The sequence below is a fragment of the Protopterus annectens genome, chromosome 9.part0 (genome assembly GCF_019279795.1).
Source record: "Protopterus annectens isolate FY-2018-M chromosome 9.part0, PAN1.0, whole genome shotgun sequence".
NCBI classification, from domain to species: Eukaryota; Metazoa; Chordata; order Ceratodontiformes; family Protopteridae; genus Protopterus; species Protopterus annectens.
The window spans coordinates 983992499-984019243 of NC_056743.1; the positions used below are offsets into that span (position 1 = coordinate 983992499).

At 38.7% G+C, this 26745-nt stretch overlaps 1 protein-coding gene across 1 annotated transcript in view; it reads right to left on the reverse strand.

Annotated features, from left to right (window-relative positions):
• ESYT1 (extended synaptotagmin 1) overlaps positions 1-26745 on the reverse strand; it is an 869597-nt gene that overhangs the window by 254145 nt on the left and 588707 nt on the right. The window contains exons 16-21 of the mRNA XM_044083745.1: positions 18762-18911; positions 17111-17305; positions 6476-6646; positions 5454-5536; positions 2006-2054; positions 1827-1916 (exon numbers count right to left, since the gene is read on the reverse strand). Of these exons, the coding sequence (XP_043939680.1) occupies positions 1827-1916; positions 2006-2054; positions 5454-5536; positions 6476-6646; positions 17111-17305; positions 18762-18911 (738 nt within the window). The remainder of the gene's footprint in view (positions 1-1826; positions 1917-2005; positions 2055-5453; positions 5537-6475; positions 6647-17110; positions 17306-18761; positions 18912-26745) is intronic.

The following is a 26745-nucleotide window of genomic DNA, read 5'->3' on the forward strand; positions in this document are numbered from 1 at the left end:
CTACAGTACTGAATTTGTGATACTTAGTGCCGTGACTAAGCAGTTTGAATGTGAGAAAATGATTTTAACTAAAAAAAAAGGCAACAAGTTTCATTAATTGTTCAGCTAAAAATATTTTTCTCATGGTTATAATTTTGGAATTATATACCATGCCATTCCAATTCAACCTGCTAGTGGTCAGGAATGTAATACTTCATTAACTGACTGTTAGCAGATGTTAATGAGTTAACATCTTCTATCAGGGGTTAATCCTGTGGGACAGATCCTTAGCAGATAATGCCACTGTTTATGCCACAGCCCAATGGAAAATGCATCAAAAAGGCCAGACCCTTTTTTTCAAACTCAGAATCTAAGGACCCTTCTGATAAAGGGTCCCCTTTTGTAGAGTAGCTAAATAGCCCTGTGTACACCTTTTAAAGTCAAATTGCTGAGACACTACATGTGATGTCTGTACTGTAGCCATCGGAGTTTCAGGCATCAGTATGCCCAACTGTCCATCTAAGGAGCAAAATGACTGACTAGTGGAAGCAGTCTTCCCATCCATAACAGCAGTCTGCTAAAATTGTCATAACCTACACTGCACAGTATAAAGCTGTGGGACTTGCTTTTGATTCTCCTGAGGAAGGCCAATTTGGTGATCTGCACCAGGTTGTGACGCAGCAACTAAAGTGTTGGTTTCTGAAGTCTGGGTTGTTTGCAACATCATTACTGTCCTGCAGTCTACTTTTAACAGAACTACCACTGGTGGACTGACTGCAGAAAAGGTAACCTGTGGCAGAAGTTGATACACCTTGGCTTTACTGGATTAAAAACCTAAGGCCTACAATTAGCTGTCCAGTTCGAAAGTCTCATGATCTGCACCCACAAACTCCTTGACTTGGGAATTCCTTGAAGTATCAATTTTGTGGTGTTTATGACAGTGTCTCATGGATTCCTTGAGCTTTTCTCCAATGGAAGGTTTGCATACTGGGGGACGAGGCAGAAGTCTTTAGTCCCAGGGCAACCAATTTGGATACGCAACAAAACATCTAAAGGTTTCAATGTCTCCTTTGAATCATGTTTTTTTTTTTTTTTTGTTAGAAGTCCTACAGTGTTTGCAAATGACTGCATCATACTTCTTAGCAAGACAAGACAGATACTTTAAATGGTGGCACTCTGACAAAATTTGTCTCCCAAAAGTACAACTGCTGATTACTTTTTCAATGGTCACCACTGGTCACCCTCCCCACAAAAGAAAAAAAAAACTATTAGAAAATTCTCAGTAAAAATGTTAAGCAATAACAGCAGTAACTAAAAATGCAAGTGACAAAGGATGCTGATCATTCCCTCAGTATTTGCCTAGAAAGGACTGACAAACGTGGGTAGGATGGACAACTGTTCACTTCATTTGCAAAAGAAACTAAAGATCTCACAGGCTGCATTCTGTTTTATAGACTAGTTTTATGTTACATCCACAGTGCCTTAGACAAAGAGTGTATGACTGTTAAAGAAGTCTGGCTGGAACTCTTTGAGATCCCATTTATCTACAAAGGGACTGCAGCAGTGATATTTTATGACCAACATCTGAACTTTACTCCGATACAAATTTCTCCAAAGCCATTCCAGTTGTTTGCTTATATGTTTTAGAAATACAAATTAAGTGCCAAGGTTTGCTAGGAATTTCATAAACAGTCTACTGATCATGAATTTTTTGCAAACATACATTGAAAACATGTTAGTATTAACAGAAGCTGTATTCTTCTTTGTATATTTAAGGGTTGTGCTCTGTACTTGTTTTCTATTGTGCTTATTTATTAGTGAACTTCACAGTATATTTGTCATCATACCTTTTCAATTTCTAAAGGATCGGCCTTTGGTGGCAGCCACTCCAGTCTCAGGTGCAACTTCCCAGATTTAACATCTGCAAGGGCAAACCACTGAAAAACAGAGGCAGAGATCAAAACTACAAGCCTCTGCATTTTAGTACAGCTGTTTCAGCAAGGAATATGCAAAATATGACTCCTACCTCATCGATGTATTTCTTTGCCATAATGTCAGACAGATTTATTTTAGTCCTGAAAAAAGAAGAAAACATTTAAATATCACGGGTACTTGCAGAAATTAATACAGTTAGTTCACTGCCTGCAAAGGATAAAAGTAGTTACAATGCTGTGTCACTTCTAGCGCTAGAAATATATATATATATGTATGGGCCTACTTTAAAGTATTGAATTACCACTGCATCAAATCCCACATCATTGAAATAACATCTCAGAAACTGCAGAACATCGAACATCCGAAACATCGATAACTAACCTCAGGGAAAAAAAAAACAAAGCAAATCAAACCCACCAATGTGGGGGGCTTTGTCCCTCACCTTACCCCCTAACTAAATATACCAATTCTGAGATTGCACTACAGTGGGGAAAGGGCAAAGATCACCATGGTGGCCCAAGTGGTTATTTTCCCATGGAAAGTTTTCAATGTTCCAGGTGTTTCATGTTCTGTAGTTTTGGCGATGTCTTCTCGATGATGTAGGATTCGATGAAGTCATAATTAGATACTTTGAAGTAGACCCATATATGTACATACACACACACATATATATATATATATGTGTGTGTGTGTGTATATAAACATGCACATATATATATATATATATATATATATATATATATATATATATATATATATATATATGGGTCCCATTCAAAATCCTGAAAGCTCAAAATCCTGAATCTCAAAATCCGAAACACAAAATCTTAGGGTTAGGGGTAAGGTCAGTCGGTAGATATTAGTGTCTTTGTATTGGCATATTAGCATTATTTGTGTTTTCAGGATTTTGAGTTTCAGGATTTTGTGGATATATATATATATATATATATATATATATATATATATTATACATATACACACACACAGTGGATATAAAAAGTGTACACATCCCTGTTAAAATGCCAGGTTTTTGTGATATAAAAAAACGAGACCACAATAAATCATTTCAAAACTTTTCCCACCTTTAATGTGACCTATAACCTGCACAATTCAATTGAAAAACAAACAAATCTGTTAGGGGAAATATATAAAAAATAAAAAATGGACAATACACTGGTTGCATAAGTGTGCACACCCTTAAACTAATACTTTGTTGTGTGTTCACACCCTTAAACTGATACTTTGTTGAAGCACCTTTTGATTTAATTACAACATTCAGTCTTCTTGTATACACACCTGCCATCAAGAAACTCTGATTAATCCCAAATAAAGTTCAGCTGTCCTAGTAAGATTTTCATGACATTTACTCAGTTGCCTGCTACACCAAAAGCCATGGTTTGCAGAGAGCTTACAAAGCATCAAAGGGATCTCATTGTTGAAAGGTATCAGTCAGGAGAAGGGTACAAAACAATTTCCACAGCATTGGATATACCATGGAACACAGTGAAGACAGTCATCAAAAAGTGAAAAAAACATGGGACAACAGTGACCTTGCAAAGAACTGGACATCCCTCCAAAACTGAAGAAAAGACCAGACAAAAACTGGTCAGGGAGGCTGCCAATAGACCTACAGCAACACTGAAGGAGCTGCAGGAAATTCTAGCAAGTACTGGTTGTATACTACACGTGACAACAACCTCCCATATTCTCCATATGTCTGGACTATGGGGTAGGGTTGCAAGACAGATGCCTTTTCTTACACAGAAAAACATCTAGGCCTGGCTAAAATTTGCAAAACAATGTATCAAGTCTCCCAAAAGCATGTGGGAAAATGTGTTGAACCTTTTGGCCACAATTCCAAAAAGTACGTTTGGTGCAAAAACAACACTTTGCATCACCAAACGAACACCATCCCCACGGTGAAGAGGGGTTGTGGCAGTATCAAGCTTTGCGGTTGCTTTTCCTTCAGCTGGAACTGGGGCTTTAGTCAAGGTGGACGGAGTTATAAACAGTTCCAAATACCTGTCACTTTTGGCCCAAAACCTTCAGGCGTCTGCTAGAAAGCTGAAGATGAAGAGGAATTTCACCTTTCAACATGACAATGACCCCACACATACAACCAAGTCAACAAAAGAATGGTTTCACCAGAAGAAAATTAAAGTTTTGGGATGGCCCAGCCAGAGCCCAGACCTAAATCCAATAGAAAATCTGTGGGGTGACCTGAAGAGGGCTGTGCACAAGGAATGCCCTTACAATCTGACAGATTTGGAGCGCTTTTGCAAGGAAGAGTGGGCAAATATTGCCAAGTCAAGATGTGCCATGCTGATAAGACTCCTACCCAAGAAGACTGAATGCTGTAATTAAATCAAAAAGTGCTTCAACAAAGTATTAGTTTATGGGTGTGCACACTAATACGACCAGCTTATTGTATGTTTTTTTTATTTTTTATATTTTTCCTTAACAGATTTGTTTTTCAATTGAATTGTATATGTTATAGGTCACATTAAAGGTAGGAAAAGTTTTGAAATGATTTATTGTGGTCTCTTTTTTTATATCACAAAATCATGGCATTTTAACAAGGGTGTGTACATTTTTTATATCCACTGTGTGTGTGTGTGTATATATATATATATATATATATATATATATATATATATATATATATATAGAAATACATATACATATATATATATATATATATATATATATATATATATATATATATATATATATATATATATATATATATATATACATATACACATATATATATATATATATATATATATATACATATATACATATATATATATACATATATATATATATACATATATATTTTATATATATATATATATTATATATTTACATATATATATATATATATATATATATATATATATATATATATAAATACACACATACACAAAGATATATATAGACAGATATACACATATGCATATTTATTTTGGAGGTGGAAAGTTTCTTATATGGTGACAAACTTCTGTCTGAAAACATATATGTTTGTATTTATGTATCCCTGGAATGTTTCTTCCCATATATGTCCTTTCTCTCTCTCTATTTTTGAGTGTGGGCACCCTATCAATGTTAAAAGAGGTACAGTACAACTACACAAACTCTGGTTATGTGCAAGTAAGGAAACTCAAGACTTAAAAAGGTCAACACACCTATGTTTCAGAGGTACTGTATTATTTTTAGGGAAATAAAATGCACAGAATTCAGGTTCTGCAAAATAAACTTCAAGTTTTAGTTCATGTCACAGTACTACACTGCTGATTTATTTATTATTTTTTTCAATATTTCTTATTTCACTGAAATGTGTACAAATGTTCTGCTCCTGCTGTACACATTTACAAGAAATTAATTCCTCCTTATCCAGGCTAATTTTAATCACAGCTCATGCTGGACCAGTGAGGACTACATTTTCAACCCCTGATAAAGACTCGTGAACTGGGCTACATCAGAAGGGGCAACTTAACAGAGTTAGGGTCTAACACAAAATTTTACAGAAGTCTCACCTTCCAAGGAAATCATCTTTATCCACATCTTTATCGTAAACATCAATGTCCACCTGCTGACCCGGAACTTCATTTACAATGACCTGGAAGGTGAAAACAGTTAGTTATCATGATTATCTTTGGACATGTTATCAGACACTAAACAGTTTGTCACTCCAGGCAAGGGTGCAGTTGCATATTATTACATTTATAGCATATGCATCTTCTGTCAACATAAAGTATGAGGGACTTAACACAGGCAAAACTACGATCTACATCAAAAGATAGAATGGCCACAGCATCGAATCCCAGTTCATTGAGACCAGAGCATCGAAGAAACTAATTGTCGAAAGCTGACTCGTTCAAATCTCACTGCATCAAATTGCAATAGTTGGCCAACAGCTCAGAAATCTATGTGCAAGTCAGAGTGAATACAAATATTTACTACCATCATGTTATACATACCAAAGTAACATGGAAGATGCTAACATCTCAGCTGTTGGCCAACTATTCAATTCGATGAGGTGAGATTTAGACAAGTGGGCTTTCTTGAATTATATTCTCCGATGATCTGGGATTCAATGTTGTGATGGTTCAGTCTTTTAATGTAGATCCCCAAAACTATGATCAAAATGTCAGCAAACAAAGGAAAGGTAGAGGCTCAAGGTATTCTGATGCAGGCCAACAAGAACACCACAATATCTGACGGCATTTTACTTAAGGTCTCCGAACTCATACCAGTTCTAAAACATCTATCTCTGCACAACACAAAACAGCTTTCACATGCAGCCACTTTGAACTAACTTTGTTAAATGCTGAGCAGTTAAGATTAGTTCCCAGCTACAGAACTTAAAAAGCATGACCGTGTTAAGTAGGGGGCCATTTACTAGCTTTCTAAGTGCTGCACTGCACAAGTGTCACTATCCCATGCCCCCAAGCATAGTGTACTTTACTAGAATACTGAGAAAGAAGCAACAGCTGCCATGCAGAACATCCCAACATTATGTACATCAAAAGATGTCTGTGTTGGCAGTACATCTTACCTCGTAAACCTCAAACCATTTTGGATTCAGGTTGTTATCTATGGTCTTACTGCGAAAGGATTTTCCAGCCAAACGTACAACTGCATATGGATCAGATTTGCCTTTTATCCCAAAAACTTTGTCTTTAGCAATCAAGTCCTCTGCTTCGACTAAATGAATCCGAACAACACTCTAAACAAAAACAAGCAGGAAAGAAAGGGTTTACATTTATTTTTCACTAAAGCCGCAGCATCCTTTGACATTTTATATGTATCTGCACTATGGGATAATATACATTAAAAAAGAATTAAAATGCCATGTGTAATAACAGAAGTTACCATTAAGGTAATCCATGTGTAATAACAGAAGTTACTGTTAAGGTAATACGCCTGTAGTTCTCAGATATAACCAGTGGCAAAAACAGATAAAGCCTTGACTACAACCCAGACAGCTGAGGTTTGAGAAATGTCTCAGGCATCTGCTGGAGCTAGTTTATGTGGGGGAGAAGAGACAAAGACTTACCATCTCACCTCTCCTTTGGGGGGAGGGTCTTAGAACATGCTCAGGGTATACGTACCTATGGCTGAATCACTCCTGGAGACCAGAGATCCCACAGAAGCACTGGTTTCAGGGGAGGCAGGGCTGTCAAGAGGGGACTTGCATGTCTGGAGGGGGTTACGTCATTTGCAGAAGTGGGTAAGATACCCTTTGATGCCTGCTGCACACCAAAAGCTGGATGAGTTACTAGGCATGCACAGAGGGGACAAGGCTGGGGAAAAAATTGGGAAATCAAACCACTGCTGATGGCTGCTGAAATTATGGTCACTCTTGGTCAACTCTGACTCAGGTGTAGGAGGGCAAATGGGCCAGTTGGCTGAGAACTGGGCTGATGAATAGCAGGCAGCAGGGAAGAAAAAAAAGTTAAATCAATACTACAATATTAAGAAGGCTGTACTGCCTTGGAAAGTACTGCATGAGGCAGCAGTAAGTCATCAGAAAGGTTCATAGTTGCTTGGTGCAATGCAGAGAAAGGATGGGACAAGGTTATAGAAGCAGCAGCCTCAAAGGGTTAACTGTAACATATGGATGGACTTTCCAGGACAGTGGTCTTTTTCTGTCTAAGCTTCAGACAGTCATACTTTAAAGTAGCAACTTACAAAACTATTTGTTTTCATGAAAAAAAAGTGAAATAAATGCCATTGTACAGAAATACAAAAGTAAGCTGACTGCCTGCTAAACAATGTGCACTTCTTCTAGACAGTAAACAAATATATATAACCTATTAAATGAATCCTACTGCACTCTTCTCATTAATTAAATTTTGACTCACTGTAATGCCCATCTACTTATGAGCCACAATGCATAGTACTCTGGAGACGAACCTTTCACTTAACTATTTGTGAAAATGCTTTCTCTGAATCAGTCCCAGCCAGAAGGAATGCATTTCCTGATGATCTAAGACAAGGGAATAACTTTCATAAATTATTTAAACAAACATCTTCAGTAACAATCGGCCTGTAACTGCTTTTTGATCGTGATAAAAATACATTATGATTTGCAAATCTTGACAGAGATGGATCAGTAATACCTTTGTATGAGTCATGATCAACATATTATATAATGATATACTATATGTCATGACTGACACATACTGTTACTAACTCAAGTTATTTGACAGTTTTGTCTGTTAACTCACTCTCACTGCTGCCTTCTCATCCAGATTGCATACTGATTAGTTTCCTTTTGTTATCTATCTAATTTTATAAAAGCAATTACTTTCAAACTATCATGTATTTAACCTATATGCAATATATTACTTGTGACTATTATCACATTATTTCTCAATACTACTTCTGTAATTCCCTCTAGTAAATAACTTATTCTGTATATACTAATAATTAGATATTTCTTGTATAACTCAGTTGTACTGTAATACCATTATTACTTTTAGGCCTGGGAAATGTCTGAAAAGGATCCTTGAACCAACCCATTCTCCTATTTAACTAATTTAAAATAAAAACAAAAACAGGCTCCCTATTGAAATGTCGGCACTCAAAATGCTGAGTGCCAAAAAGCTGAAAAAAAGACCAAAAGCACAGGAGAAGAACAAATCTTGAAAAATCACCCGTCACTTAAAACTTCTTTTTGCGGTGGGCAAACCCAATACAACCCCCCATATATACTTATATATATCAACTCTGAAAACACCATACGTTGGCGAAAATGGAATATTCTGAGAAATGGCACCTCAAGCTTAGTATTTACAAGTTTGATCTTTTGGCCATTCAATCTCTTGAGTTTTGGGACTCGCTTTAGCAGGTCCCAACATTTCAAATGGTTACCACAAAAATACCATAAATATATCTGTAACAGAAACATGGTACCAAAAGCAGAAGGACTGGGATGCAAACATAAAACGGTTTACAGCTTGGAACGGGGACTGGATGGATGAAATTAGTGGAAGTGCAACTATCTCTACAAGGGAAAGGAATCAAAGCAACAGGACAAACAAGTCAGTCTTTAACGACTTAACATTGTCAATCTCTCACTTTTCAGGTGTTCTCTTCAATCCTACCTCACTAACTCTGTTTAATGAACATGCTTTTCTACAAATAAATTGTATTTATCTTTTTCAATGTACTAATCTTTTAATTATCTTCTAATCTCATTTAGAGACATCAGATTTGCATTCTGTGGAATGACTTTCTGTTTATACTTTGAAATAATCATGAGTAAGCAGAACAATAACAACGCTCCTGACTAGGATGCCTTCCTTCGGGGTGGAATTTGCACACTCACACTTTGTCTGTGTGAGTTTTTGCTGGGCGCTCCAGTTTCTCCCCATATCCAAAAGACATGCTTTAAGTGAACTGGTTACTCTCGAAACTGCCTATTGTGTCTGTACCGTGTGTGTGTGTGTGTGTGTGTGTGTGTGTGTGTTTCGGGAAGTTTCTCCTTTCCCGACTGTTGAGGGGCTGCAGAGTTAGCATACATAAGTTAGGAAGGGCATGGGGTGTGAATGGGGCTTCTTCCACTGCATAAATGTTTGGTTTCATTGCTCAAATGGGTATGAGGTCCTTTGTGTTCTCAATCAGTTGATTGAGGTATGTTTTATTTTTTTGAGCGATTATACCTCAGTCATTCATACAGGGAGCCTACAGAATGCACAATGGTATAGTGAATGCAGTTCTCACATTAAAGGGTAACAAAACATGAGCAACCAAAGTAATCTGTACTGGGCAGGCCCATGTCAATGTCTTTGTACGTGAACCTGCAGAAGGCCTGGAAAGATTTTTTTTCTTTTTTCTTTTTTAATGATTTAAAATTAGACCACAGGAGTGATACAAAAACATGTAGAAAATATGACAACAGACCTGGCAAGACAGAATACAGAAATGGACAGAATAAACATCATCAGCAGAAAAGGAGTTTATAATACCCATGTACAGTTTAGAAATATCATCAGTACAATGATAGGCAGGAGAGAAAACAATTCGACATTTTTTAGCAGTTCAGGAGGCAACAAAAATATTGCAAGATTTATGTCGTAAGCCATCCAAAGTTTAATATGTGCAGTCTTAAGGAAAGTAAGAAGATATAAATTTGTAAGTACATTAATCTACACAGTCCAAGTGACGCAATCTAAAAAAATAATAAATAAGAAATGGCATGAGAATATAAAGGGAACAGCTTTGGGAGATAAGTAATACTTCGAAGTGCTGAATGACTGGGGCAGCTTCTGAAAAGGTGACAGATACAGTTAAAAGACTGACTGCATGGCAGAGACACAAAACTATCCTCACCAGGATGGAGGAAGGCTACATAAGCAAGACCTGCAGCTTATGTGATATTTAATGTATAGAATATGTGGGTCACATATCCCTTATCTGTAAGCAGATCTGTGTCAATACATACTACCAGATGTATGTCAACTGATTAAGAATCATGCGCGTCAAAGTCCACACCCTGGATGAATTACTCTTCAATGGTACTATAACTGAATCTGCATATAGAAAGATACACTGTGTGTTTGCAGGAAGGCAGCACCCCCTGCACTCCCACACATCCAAGACCTATACATATTAAGTCCAAGATAACTCTTGAGATCACACAACAGTGAAGAAAAGGCGAGACTCCTGTATCCTACCTGTTCACCAATCTACCATAATAAACCAATGTACTTTGATTACCTTGACAGTCAACTAAAATAAACTTGATATATCTAAAGTCAAGTGAAAAGGCACTCAACCATGTTACATAGTTTATTCTACACTTGTAGGACCAAGAGTTTGACTGAAAGGAAGATTTAAGAGGCTATAAGGCTCTAAATAAAAATCTGCAAAAGCAACAGAGACCTCCAAAGCAGACATCCAAGCAACCTCCACCCCCCTCAACACAAACCATGAAACACATACTTCACAAAACCAGTGTGCCACATAATCACAGCCCTTAAGGAAAATAACATACCCAACACACTAGTAATAGGTGACTCTATAGTCAGGCACAGTGACTTCCCACTCACTAGGCTGAACAAGGAGAAGGTTACTGTTAGCTGCCTGTTGGGTGCCAGGATCCGCCACATAACACAAGCACTCAGGTCACTCCAGAACAAGTACAAATATGACTCTGGCATTGTCCATGTTGGTGTGAATGACCTGAGCCGTACCTGCCTGGACTACATGAAAAGAGACATGGAAGAGCTCTCTGATCACGTAGCCCAGGCCAGTATGACCCTGACCCTGAGTAGCATCTTGCCCTCACCAAGAATGATACCACGATATGAAGAAAAAATTATCAATTTCAACAATTGGCAAAGTTTCTGGTGTCATTCAAAGGGGAGCCAGTGTCTGTCTGCCTGGGATGACATGCTCGACAAGCCATGCTGCTTCGCTAGAGATGGCTTGCACCTGTCACCCTTAGGCTTTCGAATACTGGCCAAGGCTCTTGCCACCCCCATAGTGCCTTTTTGATGCAAAGCTCAAAAGACAAACCCACCGCCATAAATAGTACAAGTAACAAAAACCTGAGGGTAATGCTACTCAATGGCAGAAGTCTAAACCTCAAAATGCATGCACTTGAGGCACTCCTCAGTATGGAGAAAATCGATATATGTGCAGTAACAGAAACCTGGTTTAAGGCTCCAGAGAGCACCACAGCACTACCAGGCTACAACTCATACCATACATTTCGGCCACTGAACCCAGACCAAAATACAAAAGGCGGGGGCGTATCCATATTCATCAAGGATACACCACACCTCCAGGTTAGTGGCACAGCATGATGCTTCAGAGATCATCCACGTGCAACTAACAACGGGCAAAACTGCAATTCAAATTGTAGCTTGCTACAGATCACCCACCATGTCCCAGGACCCCCATTCCGTATTTCTGGAAACAGTGGGAAACATAAAGGCCCTACCAAACACCCTAATATTGGGTGATTTCAATTACCCAAACATTAACTGGGAGAACTACTCAAGTACTAACTCCCTTGCCCAACATTTCCTAGAATTTATAAACTCAAATACCCTGGATCAACTGGTCAACACTCCCACCAGAGGTGACATATTGGACCTGATCATCACCAACATGGGCGACTGGTGTTCCACACCAGAGGTCAACCCCTCACTGGTTAGATCTGACCATAAACAAATCACTCCGGATTTCCACATTCTGCCCCCACCTCTGGTCAAGGAAACCACCATGAAAAACTTTTCAAAAGCAAACTTCATGTTACTTAAGACTGAGGTGGAAAGTTTCAAAGCCCCCATGCTAAAGGATAACACTGTCCAAGCTGCAAAATCCTTTACTAATGCATTACATGGGTACCTACAAGAATGCATGGATCGTGCTATCCCAAGCAAAACCAAGATTCACTCCTCCAAGAAAAGGAAACCAATCTGGTGGACTCCTGCCATAAACAAGCTATACAATAGAAGGAGGAAACTAATACAGAAAAGAGCAAAATACCAAGAAGGGAAGACATCCCTGATCAGTATCGGCAAGAAACTACGATCCCTCATAAAATCAACCAAGGCTAGCTTTGAAAGAAAAATTGCCAAGGACTCCAAAGATAACCACAAGGCATTGTTTAGCGATGTCAAGAATCTAAGTGGCAATGCTCAGATCTGCTCGTTGTTAGTGCAGAACGGCACAATATATACTGAACCGACCGATATCACTAACATCCTGGCAGACAGGTTCAGTGCAAACTTCACCCCCCTCTCACCCCCAAAATGGCCTATAATCATACCAGAAGAATGTAGAGACCCTGAAATCACAGACACTCAGGTTAAAACAGCCTTCTCCAAAGCCAAAAACACAGCATTAGTGGGACTGAATGGTGTCCCAGGCTGCGTCCTACATGAGCTCAAAGAAGAACTAACCCCTCACCTAAACACACTGTTCAAACTCAGCCTCTCCACAGGCTACGTACCCATAGAGTGGCGCAGAGCAACAGTTATTCTGCTCCACAAAGGTGGAGCCACAACAGATGCTGGGAACTATTGCCCTATAAGCCTGACTAGCTTGGTCTGCAAGGCTATGGAGTGCATCATCATGGAACTCATTAACAGAGACATTGGGAACCTCCAAACACTGGACCCTACCCAGTTTGGCTTTGTTAAGGGCAGATCATGCCTCCTAAACCAGGTGGATTTCTTTGAGACAGTTACCAAGGCTATAGACAAGGGAAAGGTAGTACACAAAGCCTACCTAGACCTCGCAAAGGCCTTTGACACCAGTCCCTATTCTGGTATTACAGATAAGCTTGCAAGCCTGAACATAAACCCCTATGTCACAAGATGGGTTGCCAAATAGCTCACGGACAGAACCCACATGGTGAGAGTTGCAGGAGCTAGGTCCAACTCTAAACCGGTTACAAGTGACATTCCCCAGGGCTCAGTCCTAGGACCCCTCCTGTTTGGCATATACTTCTCAGAGGTACAGGCAAGCACAGGAGGACTATGGCTGACCACGTTCGCAGACGACTGCAAACTAGGGGCTACAACTGACTCTCTGGCTGACACAGACATCCTCCAAAAGGGTCTCACTGAGACGAATACCTGGTGTCAAAATCATGGCCTCAAGCTAAATGCCAAAAAGTGCATAGTCATCCCCTTTGGAAAAAACAAAGTACCCACAAACTACCACAGAGGTGGTAGTCCCCTAAATATGGAAGACGTACTAAGGGATCTGGGGACCCAAGTAGATAGTAATCACTCCTTTGATAATCACATTGCCAAAGTGGTTAGAAAATCCTTCTATGTGGCCCACCTAATCACAAAAGGGTTCGCATCCAGATCAAAAGAGGTCATTGTGCCCCTCTACTCATCAGATCCATCATAGAGTACAATGCCTCATTTGGGATGTACCTTACAAGACACCTGCAACAACTGGAAAGACCAGAGAAGTACCTCACCAAGAGGATCACTGGCCTCAAACAGATGCCCTATGCAGCTCGACTGAAGAAACTCCAGCTGTACTCTGTTGCCTACTCAGAGGTGATCTCTGCCTGACATACAAGGCCATGTCCAACCCAGAATTGATGGACATGCTCCACCTAAAGAAAACCATATCCCCTTGAGCCACACCCTCTAGGGATCTAAACCTCACTACAACAATAAATAGGATGTGCTGGAGGGATAGATTCCTGTCCCAGAGACTTCCCATGCTTTGGAACAAGATTCCAGTCTACATTAGGCAGAGCTCCTCACTAACACTCTTCAAGAGAAACCTTAACGAGTGGATGGGAAACAGAAAGTTTACCCCAGGGATCACTTCAGTGGCTCTGCTGGACAGAGGCACAGGGAACTAATCTAAGGGGGTGGCGAAAGCCAACACATTCTGGCTAGGCTTATAAATGCCTTCAGGCAGATAGCCTAGTACCTACCTATGAACCTATATTCCAAAGCACTCAGGAGGGTATCTGCCAATATGCAAAAATATCTCAATTTGAAATCCTAGATTCTTTCCCCCATTATGACATCATACTGCAAGCAGAGTATACCATATATTACCCGGCACTATGCCATCACTACAAGTCTAAGTAGTACATACTATCCCAGTAACAAGTAATGAGATTCTGCCACAGTCTATTTAAATGAATGTCATAGTCTGTTACTCATATAATCTGATGATAATGGAGTTCTCCACATAATGTCTGAGATTCCCCCAAATCTGGGGTCTATATCAATTAATCAAAAGCTTAATTTCATTTAAGAAAAACATTTATTAGGAAAAAACTAGTTGCCCACTCACCAACTGTAACAAACAAAACAAAATTTAAACTCTGCAAAGTGGAGAGGTTCACCCCCCACTCTTCCAGCTAAATATACCAACTCTGAGATTGTGCTACAGTGGGGAAAAGGGCAAATTCCCGATGATGGCCAACCATGTCCCTTCCCTGGTAAGAAATTTGCTTAAACAATTGTTCGCTTAATTAAGCTTTTGCTTAAGCAAGTTTGATAAATAGCAATTTGCTCAAATAAGCTTTCGATTAACTGACATTTTTGGGGGTCTGGCTTCTTTATCTAAAAAGCTGCCAATTAATAACAAGACAGCATTATAAACATCAATGTATAAGTAACAAACTGACACCAAAACTGTTAAAAATGTTAACTGATTGTCACATACTCAAATTTTCATATTTTTATTCATAGTTTCAAAACTGGGAGATCTACATTTTACTGAGGGGCACAGTGTGAAATGAACACAGTTGTGAAAGACAGAAAAATGTATTGTCAATGCCCACTTATAGTACCCTATACTGGAGATAATGATACTTGTTTGCTAGCAATTATGAAAACATGCAATGTCTCCATATTTAATATTGTCAAAACCAAGTAACTTACAAACTATTGCATGGCATTAATTAGGAAAAAAATTAAATGATGTTAAAGAAAACTGTTATTGAAATTTGTACTATAAGTTGTGCATCTTCACAGAGACTCAGTGTTATTTATATTGCTACTTATAGAATTAAACATACTTTTTCATATATATTTATGTAAATATCTCAATAAAATAAATCATTCAAGAATATATTGCCGCCATACTAAAGCTCATGTCTTGGCAAGATACGATTGTCACTATTGAAGTGATACCCCAACCCCATGTGCAAAATGGGAAAAAGGGGGTTGAGGATAGATGGATGGATGGATTTGAAAATTCATGTCTGGCTAACAAAAAAACAAACAAAAAAAACAAACACAAAATAAAGTGGGGGGCTTCACCCACCACACACCCCTCAACCTAAATATACCAACTCTGAGATCGGACCACAGTGGAAGAAATGGCAAAGTCCCGAAAATGGGCCAGTGATTATTTTCCCTGGAAAAAAAATCACTGTTCCGTGTTTTCAGGATTTCACGGTTTTGATTTAAAATGGTTGATAAAACAGCGTTCGCTATTTTAAGCATTCCCTGATATACTAGGGAACCCATGTGTGCATGTATGGTATAAATACATACATGTGTATATTTTTATATATATATATATATACATACACACACACACTCACATAAATAGGTATACTTGTGCAAGCCTCCTGCACACCCCACCCCACCCCTGCTAATTATATATGCCAACTCCAAGGTAGCACAATAGTGGGAAAAAGGCATAAAACCTTCCACAGTATAATTTTGATTTTGTCAAGATTTTGGATTTAGATATTTTGCAGTTTTGATATTTTGACTGTCAATCATCTGACTGTTGATATTATGCTGTTTAGATCATTTGAAGTACACCCATATCTATTGTTTTATCTGTATATCTATCTGTACAGCACATACACACATTTCTGTATATATGAGTGAATGTGTTTGTGTGAGGGAGATGAAATGCCTTTTTTCTGCTGCTGATATGTATAGAGTAAGACTCTGTAAAACAACTTGTTGAGTCCTACTCTCAGCATTAATGACTCTCATGGCAGGAGATGCACACAAAAACACATTGACTCAGTTCCCACACCTCAGCTGTGTGAGCAGATTTTTAACAGACACTTAGTAAAGGTCTTTGCCATGGACACCACCTGGTTTAAAACTGGCCCTGCTAAGAGGCATGCACAGGAGGCTGCTGTACCTAGTTTGGGGGGCTGAAGAAGGTGTTATTATTTCATTAACTTCCTGACAATCAAACCTTTAGAGGCATACACAAAAGGCTACTATAGTTTTTGAAGAGGTCTGGGGACACCATGGTGACTATGTATGGGTGGGGTAATGTACTTGGGGTGGGGGGCAGCAGAGAGAATATGGAGGCAGCAGCACTAGATTCTAGGGTACAAACTGATTAAAAATGTTTATACTCCTGTCTGCAGGCCCTGGTTAAAGGCAGATAGCAGTAGCAGAAGTCAGTGACAAGACATACTGGGTGATGTGAGAAGGAAGCTGTAAAGAAAAGATGGAAAAATAGAAATAAATTATGTTATAATTAATGCTAGCTAAAATGGTAACTTTTCATTAATAATATGGAATGTTAGTTTGTTATAGCAAGTAAGGAATCCAATAAAGTCTGCCTTTAAAACATCCAACTTTTAAACATGAGATACAGGTTTGAAAAAAATGTTATGATCTCCAAATGAGAAAATAGGATCTCTGACAACAATGTAATAAGGTGATGTTGAAAGAATTTATGTTTTGGATAAAATGTGCACGTTCACCTCTTTCCCGAAGTGACAATCTGAACTACTGTGTAATGGTTTACAGGGCTCGGCCTTCTTCTCTACTGGATCTACTGAGTCTCCGATCTGATCAGCCTTTTTACCATCCTCAGCTCGTTTCACTGGCTCATTCGGAGATGTAGGGTCAGCTGGAGGACACGGAGACACACCGGCAGCAGCATCTAAATACAAGATCTACAAGACAAAACAGGACACTGTAATCAAAGTATGTTTTTGGAGAGAAGTGTTTCTCTTAATATCAAGTTGTCCTAGAAACTTCTGTACAAATTACATAAACACTAAGCATTCTACCCGCATGATGTACTTATCACATCCATTTGAAGAATGAATCAGTTTGTCTGGAGGGGAAAGGCTAGCCTCAGCATTTCTGTCTTTACTAAAACACAAATGGAAGGACATCTAAGCAAATCTTAAAAATAATTTTGTCAAGAGGATCACAGAAATCCTAACTCTATAAATAACAAAGCTAACAAATTTACTTGAGCTCTGTATCTCTTCCTTCGGTAATTTAAACATAAACCTACTAATTATAACACCTGTGTGATGTGGATTAACATTAGTCAGCAGGTAACTGCAATATGTGTAAAACTGCCACATAAAAAATACTGTATGGGTCACAAAGAAATTATCCACTACATCACGGAGTATAACATACAAGCATACCCATGTACATTTTACTTTCTGCGCTACAGGTTTTCAGTTTTTTAACTTTACTTTGTACTGCAGCGTACCTTACCATCTCAGCAGGCTTCCATGGCAAATTTTTTTCTACTGGCAATCATCCATTCTATCAGCCTTTTTTTTGTGGCCCCGTGCCCTATGCTGACCATAGAGCCCTACCCCCCCAACCAATGAAGCTGTCCACCACCCCCACACACACATGTCCTCCATGCCTGAGCTGCTAGTTGAACTAGGAGTCATGTGGGTCACAGTCAGGGATTTATCCCCCTGTCCCACTCCGCCAGGATACCACAGTGCTATTTTACTTCAGAGAAAAAGAAGCAAACTTTCTCTGCCTGATGTAGCACAGAAGCTAGGCAATGCTATGATGTTGCAGCAGAAGTGAAGCTAAGGACCAGGGTAAGAACAGCATTCATGTACTTAGTTGGTTTGAGGACAGAAAATAATAATAAATTATCCCAAAAATTAACACATCTTCTAACTTAAAATTGTGAAAACTGCACTCCTCACATAAGTACACTGAAAACACACCAGATGTAATAAAGGCTACACCAAAGAAAGGCACCACCAGTGAGCTGGGACCAGGACAAATGGGCCACACAATTAGTACAACAAAGAAACTTTTATGAATATCAGTTTGGTTAAAAAATGGCTACTGACTGAAAGGTTCGTGTACTTTATTTTGTATAACTATTCATGTATGAGACTGTGCTAGGTAAATTATAAACTCAAGGAGAACAAACACTACAGAAGTGAGAACAGGCTGACATTTCCCATACTATCAACAAGCAGTGCTTGATGACTGCACAGTGAAGTACTTTATTCCCATGAAGTTAATGTTTATTTCTTTACTTCCTGTTTGTCTAAGCATCTGTAAGCAAGGAGGAACAGACTGATCATAAACAATATAAACAATTGCCAACCTTAAGCAGAAAATGCTTTAACTTACCCTCAAGATAACCTTCAGATAAATTTGGCTGCCTGGGCTTGAGTGATCCAGCTTGAACCACTGGTCAAGAGTGAGTTCCTTACTCTCCAGCAAACGGGACAAAGGAAGAGTCAGTGATCCTAGAGTTAGCTGGCGGTCATCATCTTTTACCTATAAAAGCATGAAATAAAAAATTTAAATCTATGCAAGAATAAATGCACACTTCAACTCATAACTAACAGCTACCTGACTGTAATCTGGTAATCCAAAGTGGGAAACAAAAGAAAATATACCAATCACTAAACTCACTAACAATAAAGCTCTGAACAAAGTATTTTGTTTATTTCCATTACTTTTACTGTGCTGAGTAATGTCAGAACTGTCCGAAAGTATTACTAAAGAAGCTTCAAGAGAATGACTTGTGTCAAAAGAATCCCAAAAGGCAAGTGGGTGGGGGGCATGGTGTGGAGCTCAAGAGAAAGGAAAGGACTGAGAAAGAAGGATGGTGGGGGCATTGCAGGCCAATGAAATGGATTACATTGAAGATCATATGAGAATCTCCCTTGTAGAGGAGGGCAGCTAGACAGCTAGTATCCCTTTTTCAACGGACAATGGACATTTATTCCTGGGAGATCTCCAGACTGTTGAGATAAGTACAGTAAAGAGAAGGAGGTGATGAAGGGTGGCAGTCCCATAGGGATTGTCTGCAGGATTACACTGGCAAACACAGTTTCATAGCTTCTTTCTGCTTGTACTGGTCACCCCTAGGACTTTTGTAGGATACTGAATACAGTGAAAAGGCCTCCATCCTCTCTTGACAGATCAGGTCCTTTAGTCCCATTATCTTTTTTGTCAGGAACCTTTGGGCCTCTTCAACTACTTGATTTGTTTAGTAAGATACATCTCAAAGGGGGCATTGTACTTGATGAAGGGCTTGATAATGCAGAATACAGAGGGGTCAGGACTTCTTTGGACTTAGAGGAAACAATTTTTGAGATCAGCTCTGCCAGACAGAAGGATTTCAAGATCACTTGAGTAACAAGCAACTTGTTGATTAAAGAACAGATAGTTATCTATTCATATTCCAATATCTCTCACAACATCTTAATTTTGGAGTGAGGTGTTTTCTATACTGTGAGCTGGGTGGAGGGTTTGTTTGTCAAATTCAACAATACTGCATTTTTCAGAACTCAGTTTTAGCCTATTTTCTGTGCACCAGCTATTGATATGCAAAAGTTCACTTTGTAGCTTCTGCACATCAGAAAAGGATTTAAGTTTAACACCCAGTTTACAATCCTGTGTAAACCTGGTTAAGCATCATTCCTGATTTTTTGATTTGGAGATCAGAGAAGTATATGCCAAATATCAAAGGTGCCAACATGAAACCAAGTGGTACCCCACATGTTAACACATCTGACACCCTCCAGTACGGGTTCTGGCCCACAGAAATTGTTATACATCTAACTACATAAGGATCAATTTGGAACACATTTAGCTTGTTCATAATGTTGGCATGTGGTATAGCATCAAATGCTTTGGTTAGGTCAAGGTATACTGAGTGGAAAGTGTGACCACTGTCCATTGTTTGCTTTACCCTCTCAATTTTTTTTTTCCAGTCATTAGACAGCATCTGCCCTTAACAAAGCCAAATTGCTGGGAGTCGCATCTTAATATGACTTCTTATATTGTAGTTTATTAGGTCTTGATGAAGTTATTGCCTTGGTTAGACCCTCCCCCCTTTAAAACAGCTACAGGAGAAAGGGCTTTTCCTAAATTTGGACCTGCTCTATGGGAACACTTACCAAATAAGGTGAGAAAGCAAGAAACTTTGACAACATTTAAGAACAAATTATAACAACACCTATTTACAGAAGCTTCTAGTTCATGCTTTTGTGATAATGAATGGACAAATACTATAATAATCTCAGTTTGAGAATCTCTGGACAAAATTCAGAAAGATTCTATCCATCCATCCTAACTGGCCTTTGTAGGTACGGAAATTAGCATGAGGGAGAGAATCTCTGATTTAGAGACATGGTAAAGCTGCAGAGAAAAACACTTCATTAGCGGCTCATTACTACGTCTCTGTCTGAATTGTACACTGCTCTGTCACACTCCCAGCATGCACACAAACATATCCATGCTCCCTCAAACGAGTACCTACTGACAGGCTGGCATTCAAACTCATGGAATCTCTCACCCACACACCTGCATGCCTGTTCACACACAAACACACACACACATGTACACACACATGTAATCAATAAAGTTCTGAGTCTGGAAGTCCCTGCTAGAGGGAATTACAGCAGTCCAAAGAGGTTGAAACCAAGGCAAGCATTGACTGAGAGGATCCTCAGATTGAAGGAGAATATTCCGGAGGTGGAAACAAGACTTGATGAGAAGTGATAGCATCAGTTTGTCATCAATAACCCCTACATTATGTACCTTTGACATGAATTCCAGACCATCACCACAACAAACAGGATTACTTTGCAAGGCTGGAGTAATGGATTCTCAAGAAGTAGTATTAAGAACCATGACAAATTACTTGGTGGTACTGAGTTTCATCCACTTCTGGATGATTCCAAGTCACCCAAAAGATGTTTTACAGCATAGTTTGCTGAGAGAAACACAGAATCATGTGGCATCACCATAAAACTGGTAATAAAAATCCTTCCCCAAATAATGTCTCCCAATGGAAGTATGTACAAACAGAGGAATGAAAGACCCAAGAAAAACTCAAAGGAAAACTGAACACCACCATTAGTAGGGTACTCTGAAGGAGAATTAACACCTGAGAGTACTCCTTGTGACTGTGCCTGGCTCTGAGTTACAGAGGAATGAAGCCCTGATTGTATCCAAGGTGAATGGGGTTATGCTGTATTTTCAAGATGGCTGCACACTGAGTTAATTCAGCTCTACCATTGTGAAAACAGAAACTCAGAAAAGAGAGCCAGTGAATTTGTCTTTTTGGGTAAATTTCAGTTACTGGCTTGGAAGTGTACTGCCTGGATGCCAGCAAAGAAATTTAGAGAATCTGAATGAAAATCATCCACAAAATGTGTGGAGAAAAAACACTGCTGGAAAGAATCCTGCTAGCTTTTCAGCAAAAAGCAGTTCAACCTCCAGCTTTTGTGCAAGAGATATCTTCCAGTAATCTAGAGCAAAAATAAGTCAAATGTGCTCAGAACTGATTAAAATAAATGAAATGATGAAGCAGTATATCAATTTAAATAACAAAAGGCTGGAATAAAATAGAAGAAGCTGTAAACAGATAGTCAGATGAGCTGATGAAACTGTAAAAATCAGAGGATGAAATGAAGAAAAGGCTGCATCAATAATATGTATGAGTTCAGAAAAAATGTTAAGACAATAACTCCAATTTTTAGCACAACACCTCAGGCTGACAAAGTAGAAAGGGCTGTTGCCAAGCTTAGGGAGCCCATAACAAGAAAAATAGCCAGAGGTCCTGTAGAGGTATTAGAAATATTTCAGAAATGTTATAAAAATCTGTATAAAGCTGAGAAATGTGGAAATCAAGAATAAAATGCAACTTGGAATGTTTATGGAAGAATTAAATATGCCAAGGTTAGAGGTAGATGAGGCTCAATTACTAACAGGATAGGAAGAGATGAGATAAAAATGGTGATATATAACCAATGTACAGGAAATTCTACAGAAACGGATGGCATTCCTGTGGAAGTTTGGAAGCTAGTAGGAAAGAAAGTGATAAAGATCTGGAAAGTTTTATTTAACAACATTTTAAAAGGGGGAGAAGCACCAACATCCTGAAAGAAAGCTGTGGTGGATGTAATATTCATCTCACCACTGTTCCTCATTGTGCGTACTAAACTGGCTAGATCTCCCACATTATCTTACTATTTACAGTTAACCACCCCACACAAATGTATATACAAGCCATCAAATTGCCCTGCCCTTTCTTCTCTACTCACTCAGTACCATCCAAATAGACCTCTTCGATCTGAAAACCAATTACTCCTGAATGTAGAAAAGCCAAACCTCTCAGCTGGTTATCTCCCTCCCACCATCAGTGAGGACTACCAGCAATCCAGCTATCTTTAAAAAGTCCCTGAGACAACACCTTTCCTCTCTATGGCAGTGCACATGTGCCAAAATGGCAACTCCCAAAACCTGACTGTATCCTCAATAATTCCATATCTTCATTTATTACTACTCTAATATATCTAGTTCTATCTAAAACACTTAAATACAATGCTGGTACTGCCTGCTATACTTGATCTCCTATATTCAAGCTTATAACTTCATAAGTGTTAATTACTCAGACTAAGCTACTCACATTAAGTAACTTAGTTAACCTAACTTGTTATACCCTAATTGTGTAATCCACTTTGTCCTAGACATTGTACTCTTATATACAATACTCTGATTTTAAATTGTCAACTGTGACACTTCTGTTCCTTGTACTGATCATGCTGATATATTGTACTGTATTGTATATGTATTGTGCATTGTTTATATTATGTGTTGTTCATTTTAGTGTGGAGCTTTTCCCCCTGTGCCTCCACTGAAAATGGGCTCACTATGGCCCGGTGGAGCATCCCAGCAAACAAATGCAAATAAATAATAAAATAAGTAATACCTAAAGGTAGTAAAGACCCATCATATCCAGCTTCATATAGGCCCATTTCAATTCTAAACCAATGATTATAAATTGTTTACGTCTATAATGGCCAAAAGAATAGTAAAGTTGAGGCCAGAATTTATAGATACGGATGAATGTGGTTTTGTGGAGGGGTGGCAAACATTTGACAACATCAACAGAACAATGATGATCCAGGAGAAAGTAGAATGTAAGAAAATACCACTGTTCTTAGTGGGTCTTGATGCAGAGAAAGCATTCAACAGAGCAAGGGATTTTATGAGTAGGCCAATGGAAGCATTTGCATTCCCTGATAAAATACTAAGGTTGATTAGGAGGATATTTGAGGGACTGGAGGTGAAAATTAAAGTGGGGGTCCTGTATGAGCAGAGGAACCAGGCAGGGGTGTACTCTTTCCCCTTTGCTGCATGCATTATATTTAGAACCACCAGCAAAGAAAATGAGGGACTCAGAAATTCATGGATATAATTGGTATTATAATCAAAAAAAGTTGCCTTTATTTGCAGATGATACTATTTTGTACCTAATAAAACCAGAAAAGGACATTTCACTGTTGTGCAACATAATGAAACAGTCTCAATTATTTTTGGAATACAACATTAATGACGATAAAACAAAGGCAACAGCTGTCAACTATGTACTCACACACACAAACTGGTTAAGTAATACCCATATTTATGGGGAAATGATAAAATGCAGAATGTAGGAGTATAGATTAAAAAGGATTTAGTTATGGCAGAGAAGGATATGTGGAAAGAGGCTAAATAAAGGATAATACAAACATTGAGAAACTGGAAGCTTTCTTTTATGGATATGGACAGCAAGATACAAGCAGTGAAAATGTTTTAGTTCCTTTAGTTTAATACAAAGGTCAGACGTTTTTATCAACCAGAGGAGAAGTTGTGGATAACAATTAATAAACAGTTGAAGGATTTTATCTGGGAGGGGAAGATGGCAAGAGTCAAGTGGGTTATGTTGATCCTTCCAGTAGAACAAGGTGGTTTGGGATTACCTGATTTCAAAAGGCATTTCACAACTACACAGTTAAGGCTCCTATACACAGCACAAGCAGAAATGTATAATTCAAAGTGGAAAGGATGATGATGAATCAGGGGGAAGCTCAAGAAATAAGAGACTGGGATTTTTGATGCAGATCCTTAAGGAGAATAACAATAACCATACAAAATATTATACTGATAACGTAGCAGAAAGTATTCTAAGAATTAAGCCAAGATGGAATGGAGAAAGGAGATTCTACTGATAGGGATTACTGTAATTAACTGTACAGAGAACAGGCAAGAGGGGGCTGGAATTTACTGGTGAAAACTGACAAAGGACCCAAGGTATTGAGAGCAAATAATTAGAGAGGGAAAGGTAATAGAAAGGGAAGAGGCCAAGAATTCATGCGGACTGCAGGCTGGAGACAAAAGCTACTGTTAAAAAAGGGAATAGTAGGGCATATAAAATATTGCATGATAACTATAGGAATGAATCAGAGGAGGTTAGAAAGGATTGGGAAGAGAGACTGGATATATAATTCAGAAAGAAACAATGGAGGGATATATGCAACAAAGTCTAAAAGATTTAGGATCTTTGCTTATAGGTGTTTGCACATGTATTTTATCCTCCAAGCATACACTAAAGAATTTTTCCTGTGGTAGATTGCAAATGTTGGAGGTGTGATGGGGAAGAAAGAGACAAATGGGAACATATTTTGGGTGTAATGAGTTGGCAGACTTGAAACATTCCCTGCAGACTACTCTGTCAGACATACTGGATAAGCAAACTGGTGTAACTAAGGAGATTATTTTCCGAGTTGTAATACAGAATTGGAATTGCTTAGGCATAGTAAGGCCTTGCTGAGCTTAATTCTGGTGCCTGCCAAAAAACAATTACTAGAAAATGGAAATCAAAGTCTAAACTAACCATACTAGAAGTAGTGAATATAGTAACAGAGATAAGAGAACTGACAGTGGGATCTTAAGAAAAAGGTAGGAGCAAATGACATAGAAAAAAATTGGAACTGTGGGAACAATACATGCAGAATAATGTTTTACAGGAGGAATAGGGTTTAAGGGAAGGCATGAATTAAATGAGTTATGTAATGCTTGGCTGGCAGTGACTGTATAGAAGATTATAAGTAATATATAATGTTTACAATTGAAAATATGTCAATATGGTTTGTTTTCATTTATATAAATGCATGACTGCCAATGTCATACATACTAATTCAATAAAGATGACTGTTGCCTAAAAAATAAAAAGACAGAATGCTTTCTGAAGGTCACAAAAGGGTGAGCAGGGTCCTCTTAGCAGCCCTGGTACTGGAGGATCAAATGAAAGAGGAAGGGAGCATGGCTGACTCACATCTCCCTGGTGAAGGGAGGGTAGTGTGCAGTCATAGGCATACAACTCAGTGAAAATTATCCAGTGAAGCACAGACAAATCACCACTAAGTGCTTTGGGGTAGGGGCAGGACTGTTTGGAGGGATCATCCCTTGTGGAAATGAGGAGACATCCTCCATGGTCTACTCATTGCACATCCCTTCCTCAGTGCTTCACCTGGTATATGTGAGGAAGCAGGGCTAAAAGCTATAAAAAGTTAAAACCATCCCTGATGGCTATCTAAATGATAGCCCCTTTTGGTTGACCTCTCCTGCTGGGGATCATCGACATACAGCAGGAAAAAAAAGTGGCAAAAAAGAAAAAAAAATAAATCAACAAAATAACTACTCCTTGGGACTGAATGGACAGGAAGAGGCAAACACATCCAGAACTATACATGCAAGGCCACAGTAATACTGAAAATGATCAAGAAGGACCCCTGATACATTACAACAAACTGCTGACAACAGATCAAGCAGGAATAGAAACAGAGTAGTTTTCTTGGTCTCCTGCCATTAGGAGATCACTAAAGATGCCAGTTAAGACCATCTCAGTACTATATCTGGACTGAAAGCCAGACTAAAACTGATCAGTGTTATTACTTCACTTACAGAAAGAAACAACCTGTACATCTGTCACCTTGAACTTTACTGGTAAACAAGAGGTTCAATGTCAGGTAGTATTTACCCAAGCTATCAGGATCTGAACCCATTTTTTAGAACTGGGGAAACCCATGCTTACTTTAAAACAGTTGGAAATACTCCCAGTATGAGAAAAAATGTGACAAACTGGTATACAACTGGACCCAGCATCTGCATTCTGGAAATCTCCAGTCTGATGGGGCTCACACCTTCAACTAGTCTAGTGCAAGCTAGACACCAAAGAAATAATATATGTATAATTAGTAACAAACTCACTTTGATTTAAAGAGAATAACTACCTAAGGACCACTGGCTGTCCCTGTCAGTTCAATGGCTC